The sequence below is a fragment of the Miscanthus floridulus genome, chromosome 18 (genome assembly GCF_019320115.1).
Source record: "Miscanthus floridulus cultivar M001 chromosome 18, ASM1932011v1, whole genome shotgun sequence".
NCBI classification, from domain to species: domain Eukaryota; kingdom Viridiplantae; phylum Streptophyta; class Magnoliopsida; order Poales; family Poaceae; genus Miscanthus; species Miscanthus floridulus.
This window is the reverse complement of record NC_089597.1, coordinates 54,627,526-54,636,721: the sequence shown is the minus strand read 5'-3', so window position 1 is coordinate 54,636,721 and position 9,196 is coordinate 54,627,526. Positions and strand designations below refer to the sequence as shown.

Genomic DNA, 9,196 nt, shown 5'->3' with positions numbered 1-9,196 from the left:
TCGGTGTCCACTGATGTGCGTTCTCTCCCAAAGGACGGCGGAGACGCGCGATCCGTTGCCGTCCACGGGCGTGCAATCCTTGAGCGAATGCACGACACGTCGACACCGTCTTCCGCAGCGTCCTGCCTGTCTGCCTGTCCATGATTCCGTTCCGTGTGCATGTCCTTTCAATCAACGGAAAATAAAGGGCCAAATATTCCTAGACAAATCAGTTTTACAATCCGATACATTACTTAATAACGTGACTGGTCAGTTGACTAGATTAGTTTCGTGCGAAATCCTGTAAAATTAGTATGAAGTTGTGGTGGAGATCTGGCCCCGATGCGATCAGATACTGCCGAACTCATCTACCTCTTTCGGAAATGTGAAAAGAGGTCGCGAAGAAAGGAGACTTTAGAACGGAAATCGTACGCATACAGACGGTCAGTACTTGTCACACGGGTACCATCACTTTTGTCACGATGTGCCTTTGCTGGCTTTGTTTGTCCTATCACGTATGCTACATTGCTAGTGTTGAGTGCTTGAATGTAAGTGTAAGCGAGTAAAAGTGGATGAAAAGCGACGGATGTATTAATCTGATGAACAGTACACCAGTAATTGTATATATATACATGTCTAGAACAGGCAGTTGTTTTGTCAAGTGACACAAGTCACCGACGCCTCTCTGTGTGCCTACGGAGCCGTCATTAGCAGTTGCTAATGATGTGGATTAATTTATCACTATATAGTAAATCTTAACATTCCTCTTGATCAATTGGTTCCTTGTAGACATCATTATTTGTTCATCATTCATCATCTTGAAGCTTTAGAAAATCCCATGGAAAAAAAACCAAAGTATACTGTTATCTTCTAAAACCCTGTAGAGAAAATTAGATAATATGGCATTCACTATATATATGTTGACATCGCCTCATTAAAAACGTTACATGAGAAAACTCCAGAGGAGTAAAACTTGTATAAAGAAAAGAGTACAATGTGACGTTTGAATACATATTATGATTTAGAGGGATTCTCCCCTTGATTCTTACAAATCTCGCCTTTTCATACCAATTCCTTCAACACATTTATGAAATGTGGAGATGGTAGAGACCTTGTGAACAAATTCGCAAGATTATCACCGGACTTAGTTTGCAAGATTTAAATTTCTCCATTCTTGTGCAGCTAATGAGAATAGAATAACTTTGGAGTAATATGTTTTGTCAGGTTTCTCTTAATATAACCTGATTGCGTCTGCACAACACAAGCCGCATTATCCTCAAAGATAATGGTTGGTGTCTCAAGTGCACCAATACCACATGATTGCATTATGTGGTTTATCATTCTGCGAAGCCATATGCACTCGCATGATGCTTCATATAAGCAATTATCTCAGAATGATTGGTGGAAGTAGACACCAACGTCTACTTTGAAAACTTCTCAGATATTGTTGTTCCACCTTGCAAGAATACAAAGCCTGTTTGCGATCTGTCATTGTGGGGATCTGATAAATAATGAACATTTGTATATCCCAACAAAAGTGGGTCTTGATTTTTACTGTAAAACAATTCAAGATCTCTTGTGCCATTGAGATATTTCAAAATAGTTTTAACTCCTACCCAATAATGTCTGGTAGGAGCAGCACTATGTCTTGCCAGAAAGTTTACTGCGAATGCAATATCTAGTCGGATGCTATTAGCAAGATACATACGACACTAAGATATGGGACATGTGGTCCCAATATTTCTTCTCCTTCCTCCTGTGGTTTAAAAGGATCTTTCTCAATTTCTAAAGATCTCACTACCATCAGGGTTTTTGTTGGATATGACTTGTCCATATTGAATTTCTCAAATACTTTCTAGACATAGGCAGCTTGGCATACAAATATACCAGAATGAAGATGCTCAAGTTGTAAACCTAAACAAAATTTGGTTTGACCCAAATCTTTCATTTCAATCTCCATCTTTAAATGATGTTGTACTTCATTAATATCGGGTTTGTTGCCAATGATATTAAGATCATCAACCTATATCAAAATAATGCAAAATCATGTTGACGATTTTTTAGTGAAGACGTACACGAGTAGTTATCATTGTTTGTGTATCTCTTAAGAGTAAGGAATTCACTTAACCAATTGTACCATATTCGGCCCGACTATTCCAAGCCATAATGACTTCAGCAACTTAACACAACACATGTTGCGATTTGCCCTAGGATTTGGTATACTGATTCCCTGGGGGACTTTCATGTATATCTCATAATCCAATGACCCATACAAGTATGTGGTCACTACGTCCATCAACTGCATAGATAGATGATTTTGTACTGCTAGTGATATTTGATATCAGAATGTTATTCCACCCATTACCAGAGAGTAAGTTTCGTTGAAATCAACTCCAGATCTTTGCGTAAAACCTTGTGCCACAAGCCTTGCTTTATATCTCACCACTTCATTGTTTTCTTTGTTTTACAAACGAAAACCCATTTGTACCCATAGGGAAGATACCAGGGGGTGTTGGCAATATGGCCGAAAACACTTCCCTTTTATAGAGCGAGGCATATAGTTTGTGCCATCCATTCAAATACGTCTTCGATTCGAATTCTCTTTCGAAACTGGGCGCGTGCTATTCTAATTAGTATGAGCATAGATCGTGCTGATTTGTCATGTACTACTACTCTTAATAAAATCGGATATGACTATTACACTCGTGGAAGTAAAGGAATAGATGAACCGGGAGAAAGTGACTGCCCGAGAGGCGGAGAAAGAAATTTTCTCCTTTTAATATTAGATTATAATTATAAAGTAGTAATAATAGAGTAATGTATGTGTATATAGATATAGATTGTTTTTATTGTAATCATTTGTGTTCTGTAATAACTTTAGTATTTCTCACTTATGGGGATTAAGCCTAATACTAAAAAAGTGCATATAGATATAGAGAACCCAAATAATTAATGTATAGTGTAGCGGAGTGGTATGGTCTCTGTTTTACGTTATAAATAAGTGGAGTGGAGATGGCCATGGCTGCTACGTACGCTAGGCACAGTTGTGGCTGTGCAGAACTGCACAAGAGCGCTTCGCCTCCACCACCACGAACGGAGAAGGAGGCGGCCATGGCCACGGAGGAAACGAGCAAGATGACGGGCAGGGAGAAGGGTGGTCTTAGAACAATGCCCTTCATCTTCGGTAAGAGAGTTTACTAATCAACAGCAATTGTGTTTTCTGGTGGTCTTAATCTCAATTGGTTTGATTTTTTGCGTTTGCACTTACACCCGCAGCCAACGAGGTGGCGGAGAAGCTCGCCGTGGTGGGCTTCTCGACCAACATGCTGACGTACCTCACCACGCAGCTGCACATGCCGCTGGCGAAGGCCGCCACCACGCTCACCAACTTCGGCGGCACCTCCGCCGCGACGCCCCTGATCGGCGCCTTCCTCGCCGACGCCTGCATCGGCCGCTTCTGGACCATCGCCGCCGCCTCCGTCGTCTACCAAGTCGTACGTGCCAATTGCCAAGCAATGCATACAGCATACGTGGGCCGGTGGTGAACTGAGGCTGCGAATGAATGATCACTGACGTTGCCGGATGGATGGCGCACAGGGCATGGCGCTCCTGACGGTGTCAGCGGCGCTGCCGCGGTTCCGCCCGCCGTCGTGCAAGCCGGGCGGCGCGGTGACGTGCCAGGAGGCCGCGCCGTGGCAGCTGGCGGTGCTGTACGTGTCCCTGCTCCTGAACGCGGTGGGCGCCGGCGGGTACCGCCCCTGCATCGTGGCGTTCGGGGCGGACCAGTTCGACGAGTCGCGGGCGGCGGAGCGCGTGCGGAGCTGGGGCTTCTTCAACTGGTACTACTTCTGCAACGGCGCGTCCATGCTGCTGGCCGTCACGGCGGTGGTGTACGTGCAGGACAACGTGGGCTGGGGCTGGGGCCTCGGCGTGCCGGCCTTCTGCATGGGCGTCTCCGTCGCCGCCTTCGTGGCCGGGTACCCGATGTACCGGAGGCTGGAGCCCGCGGGGAGCCCGTTCACGCGGCTAGCGCAGGTGGTCGTCGCCGCTGTCAAGAAGCGGCGGCTGCCGGCGGCGGACGTCGACCCCGCGAGGCTGTACGAGAACGACGAGCTCGACGCGCCCATCTCCATGTACGGCAAGCTTGTGCACACGGATCAGCTCAGGTACGTACCTGCGTCCGCTGCCTTGCTCTGTTCTTCCACTGCCGTGCACTGCATCGACTGGCGACAACCCACAATCTTTAGCCGATAGAGCATAAGAAATTGCCAAGAAAGGATCACGGACAGGGCAGATCTAATCACAAGGCCATGTCAAGTGGCGCCAAAAATGGACATCGTGCCATGCTGCAAGCCCGCAACGGTACAATTTCTCGTGTTGTCCGGTCTTGACTTTAACACTGATGAGAGAAAAAGATCACAACGCACGGGTCCACGTTTGTTTCCTGAAGGAACAAGCGTGATTGCAGTCTCGGTTAATTGTAATTGTCACTACAAATTTAATTTCAACCATATCACTCCAAATTTATGTTTCGCCCATAACATAAATTCGAATTTCGATACTAAACTGTCACTCCAAATTTGAGCTCAACTGAGACCGTTCCCCGGGCATGCAGCTTCTTTGACCGCGCGGCGATCGTCACCGACGGCGACCTGGTCACGCTGACGGACGTCCCTGTCCCGAACCCGTGGCGCCTGAGCACCGTGCACCGCGTGGAGGAGCTCAAGTCGGTGATCCGCATGGCGCCCATCTGGGCGGCGGGCATCCTGGTGATCACGGGGTCATCGACGCAGCACACCTTCTCCCTGCAGCAGGCGAGCACCATGGACCGCCGCCTGGCGCCGGGCCTGTCCACGTTCCAGATCCCCGCGGGGTCCATGACCGTCTTCGGGCTGCTCGCCATGCTCCTCACCCTCTTCATCTACGACCGCGCGCTCGTCCGCGTGGCGCGCCGCTTCACGGGGCTGGACCGCGGCATCTCCTTCCTCCACCGCATGGGCGTCGGCTTCGCCATCAGCGTGCTCGCCACCCTGGTGGCCGGCTTCGTGGAGCGGCACCGGAGGGACGCCGCGGCGGTGGCGGCCGGCGCCACGGACGCCGGCACGTCCCCGCTGTCGGCCTACTGGCTGGTGCCGCAGTACGCGCTGCACGGCGTGGCCGAGGCCTTCACCTCCGTGGGGCACCTCGAGTTCATGTACGACCAGGCGCCCGAGAGCATGCGCAGCACGGCGACGGCGCTCTTCTGGCTCTCCATCTCGCTGGGGAGCTACGCGAGCACGCTGCTGGTGGACGTCGTGCACCACTGGAGCGCGGGGCCCGGCGGCGCCAACTGGCTGCCGGACAACATAAACCACGGCAGGCTGGACTACTTTTACTGGGTCGTCACGATGCTGCAGGTCATGAACCTGCTGTACTACGCCATTTGCGCCAAGCGGTTCAGGTTCAAGCCTGTGCAGCTCCACAAGGAAGAGGAGGAAGAAGGCGGCAAGGCAATTGTGGAGCTGCAAGAGAAGGTTTGAGCAGCGTACCCTTTCAGCTATGCGCAGGTAGAAAGAAGGTACTACCAGTAGTAATTCTCCAACAACACCACCCAAAATACAAGATTAATTTATCCTTTGAGTAGCATTACAGGCAAAATGTTCAATACCTATTCGGCATCTTCTCTAACAACAAGACCCAAAAGAGAATCATTTCTGCAAATGGGTTTCCAGGAGAGAGGATGGCCATATTTGGGTTGTGCCTTTCAGACAACCCAAAATAGGTCTCCCGTATAGATACTCTATTGGAGGCTGATTTTAGGTCTTTTACTACCCATTTTAGGTTTGGGTGCCCACATGAATTCCTTGTTGGAGACGGTATTAGTTTTATGAAGGTTGTCAGAAGCTCCAAGTCTTTACTATATGTATGTGAGCATCTGGATTAAAATCCTCATAATATTGCAGGTAGATCAAGGAATGCAGGGAGGTTGTTCAGGCAAGCAACCTCATAATCAGCATGTTTCTTTGTTGGTTTCAGTCAGGGCTTATCAACTAGCCAACAGTGTTTTCCTCTCACAACAAATCAGCACCAGCCGAGCTTATCAGGCCAGAAACCAACTGGCGAACAGGCTCATTGTCAATGGTCAAATGACAGTTGACAGCTTTGTCAATGGCAGTCTGGTAGAAGCTATCTGGTCTGGTCCTGAGACTTGGCACAGCTAAAAATTACAAATCAACTATATATATTTGTAACTAGGAAGCAAGCATGAGGCACATGTTGAACCTTGACGTTAATACATATAGGAATCTGATTGTACATTAGGGTCTACGGATAAACACAGAGATTGTTCAGACAACAGTCTTTGAAAGTTGTCAAGGCAAATTATGCAACACATTTCTCGGTGCCAGAAACAATTCGATCTCCAATCCTGGCATAGCTTACAGATTATTAATAATCAGACTTAGTAGTAGGAAACAGGTTTGCACACACAATCTGACACGAATTCCCCCAAGCAGAGTTTTTCAGGTAAACAAACTACAGTGCACTGTCGCCTCTGATCTAGTAGTAGTACATAATAGGACGCGCGGCGAGACGCGACCCTGTCGCGGGATGGGCGGATCAGACGGTGAACTTGATCTCGAACCCGGCGGACGGATCGACGGGCTCGGCCGGGGACGGGACGACGGCGGTGACGGTGGCGGGTGGGGGGCCGACAGGGAGGCGGCGGGTTATCATGTCTTCGATCTTCGCGGGGTCGCCGGAGAGGAGGGCCTCCACGCTGCCGTCGCGGCGGTTGCGGACCCAACCGGCGAGGCCGAGCGACTCGGCCGTGGACGCCGTCCAGTCGCGGAACCCCACCCCCGTGACGCGGCCCTTCACCACCACGCGGACCGCCTTCCGTGCGGGCTCCAGCTGCGGCGCGGCTGGTGGCGTGGAGGCGTCGGGATCGTCTGAGGAGGCCATGGCCGCGGTGGTGGTGGTGGTACGGTTGTGGACTTGTGGAAGCAGCGGGCCGTGGAGACTGGAGACTTGGAGAGGAACGAGACGAGACGGCCGAAGCAACGAACTGCTGGAACTGGGAGATTCTGGAAAGCCAAGGCCTGCCCTAGTAGGACAGCCCAAGCCAGGCCCAATAAATTTAGTGACCCTGTTCGGCTGGGTCGCGCTCGCGGCCCGTGGCAGAGGGTGTGATGGGCTACGGTGCCGTTGCGGCGGTTGCGGACCCACCCGGCAAGCCCAAGCCCGGCTCAATAAATTTTGTGGGCTGTTTTGTTTTACATTCTTTTAAAAATGTGGTATTATTTATCTATGTTCGCAGTGTCCCTTTTCCATGGTTACTTCTCGCAAGCAATGCTGCATATATTTCTTGCCTTTCAGCTTGTGTCATTTTCTACGTCGATGTGCATTATTTTCATTTGCATGTACATCTTCAACATGAGTCCTGCATCAAGGGCTATCTCCATAGCATCAGTGCACACACCATAATCATGCATATCCTCAATCTTGTCTAAAAAAAACCCATGTTCTTGTGAGTCTTGGCCAAAAAAAATCCATCCTTACTGGAGATACAAATATTTATATATGCAACATTTTGTAGTGCTTTGTGCCTATAAACATCACCTCTTCATTATTACTAAGCTAATGGCCTTCTTGTTCCTTTTCAGGTTGTATTGTTTCTTTGGTTTGGATTATATTATTGCAAGGTCAGTCTTGGTATGCTATACTAATGGCTTGTATTCAAGAGACCCTTTAGTTCATTTCTTCAAATGCATGTAGTTTATACAAGTTATAAATTTTACAGTAGCTCTGGGTGATAGTTTCCTATGGGTAAGATTTCAGACAAGTGTTCAGAAAAAAAAAAAACACCGCAAGTAGTATACCCACAAAATGTATACCAAGTAGTGTTAGGAAGACATTGAAGATTACTTACACACACAATGTACACCAAATACTGTTAGGAAGACACCGGAGATTACTTACACACACCAAGTAGTGTTAGGAGATTACTTACACCCACAATGTACACCAAGTAGTGTTAGGAAGGCACACAATGTACACCAAGTAGTGTTAAGAAGACGCTGGAGATTACTTGGGTGAGATATTGCTTCTCTTGTGGTAGCTATTAGCTTGATCTCTTAAGTCCTAAGCTACGCAAATCAAGTACATCAACCTTTGAAATGTGTTGTAAAAAAAACCTTTGAAATGAATATGGAAACATGAGTTAGTGACAAGAGAGAAAATTCTATGTGAAAAAAAATAGACAAAGATTGACAATTGCATTATAGGTTTCACTAAAATTGAATCTAATTTGCCAAACATTTAGCCAAGTATTTAACGACTCTATTTCTACATGAGTTTTAAAAATAAGCTAAACACAATAAATCATGACATTTAGGAAAATATCCTCTAGGTGTCTACTCCCTCCATCCCAAAATATCTGTATTTCTATAATTGGGTACGACAACCAAGACAGATGGAAAATTACCAAAATACGGCCATGTTTAGTTCCACCAAAATCCAAACTTTGGCACTATACAAAAAGAAGATTCCCCATCACATTAAACTTGCGGTACATGCATGGAGTACTAAATGTTGACGAAATCAAAAACTAATTGCACAGTTTGGTTGTACTTTGCGAGATGAACATTTTAAGCCTAATTAGTCAACAATTAAATAATTATTATCAAATACAAACAAAATAATACAGTACACTACAGTGTTACATGCTTTCTGGCGGCACCGATTCGGCATGCAACTAAACGTCTCAGCCGCTTGTGATGGTGGACTGATGACTCTGGAGAAGCAAGAGAGTTCTCCAGTACGGGAAGCGTCATTTCACACAGACGGCAGCCCTTTTTTATTTTATTATTGCAGGATGGGTCACGCGGCCCCGGGCATCTAGATGGCCCAATGGAGCCTCCATTGATTTTTTTCCTTTTGTTTTTTAGTTCTTTTTTTATTTTTTTTTGGTCGGACACGCTAGCGCTGTGCGGCTATAGGCTGTCGCATACGGATGACTGGATGACTGTCTAGGGCTGCACTGCTCGGATGGTTCCTGCCGTTGCTGCACGCGTCCGCTGCTGGTTCAGGCCGAAAATTTTTTAACTCCAAACGTGTAAATATACCGGGACGGAGCGAGTAGTTTAATCAATGTGTTTGGTTACCTTCCTAAATTTGGTTGTTTCATCGAATATTTGGACACATATATAAAGTACTAAATATAGACTAATTACAAAAC

The 9,196-nt window shown here is 47.2% G+C and overlaps 2 protein-coding genes across 3 annotated transcripts; one reads left to right on the top strand and one right to left on the bottom strand.

The window, feature by feature from the left end:
* The first annotated feature begins 3,014 nt into the window (after positions 1-3,014).
* LOC136521401 (protein NRT1/ PTR FAMILY 3.1-like) lies at positions 3,015-6,397 on the top strand. Of its 2 annotated transcripts, XM_066515136.1 has the most exons (5): positions 3,015-3,163; positions 3,256-3,473; positions 3,577-4,145; positions 4,595-5,536; positions 5,922-6,397. In XM_066515136.1, exons 1-4 carry the CDS (start codon positions 3,091-3,093, stop codon positions 5,496-5,498), a joined length of 1,764 nt encoding a protein of 587 aa, XP_066371233.1. In that variant the 5' UTR covers positions 3,015-3,090; the 3' UTR covers positions 5,499-5,536; positions 5,922-6,397. The 2 variants fall into 2 exon arrangements, with proteins under 2 accessions (XP_066371233.1, XP_066371232.1); XM_066515135.1 differs by lacking the exon at positions 5,922-6,397 and having other exon boundaries at positions 4,595-5,853.
* On the bottom strand, positions 6,340-7,010 carry LOC136521402 (uncharacterized). Its single transcript, XM_066515137.1, has one exon. It carries the CDS (start codon positions 6,919-6,921, stop codon positions 6,577-6,579), a length of 345 nt encoding a protein of 114 aa, XP_066371234.1. The 5' UTR covers positions 6,922-7,010; the 3' UTR covers positions 6,340-6,576.
* Positions 7,011-9,196: the final 2,186 nt, after the last annotated feature.

Coding starts and splice junctions, on each gene's coding strand:
- LOC136521401 (XM_066515136.1), top strand. CDS start 3,091: ATGGCCACGGAGGAAACGAGCAAGATGACGGGCAGGGAGAAGGGTGGT. Junction 3,164..3,255: donor AACAATGCCCTTCATCTTCG/GTAAGAGAGTTT, acceptor TTACACCCGCAG/CCAACGAGGTGGCGGAGAAG. Junction 4,146..4,594: donor GTGCACACGGATCAGCTCAG/GTACGTACCTGC, acceptor CCGGGCATGCAG/CTTCTTTGACCGCGCGGCGA.
- LOC136521402 (XM_066515137.1), bottom strand. CDS start 6,921: ATGGCCTCCTCAGACGATCCCGACGCCTCCACGCCACCAGCCGCGCCG.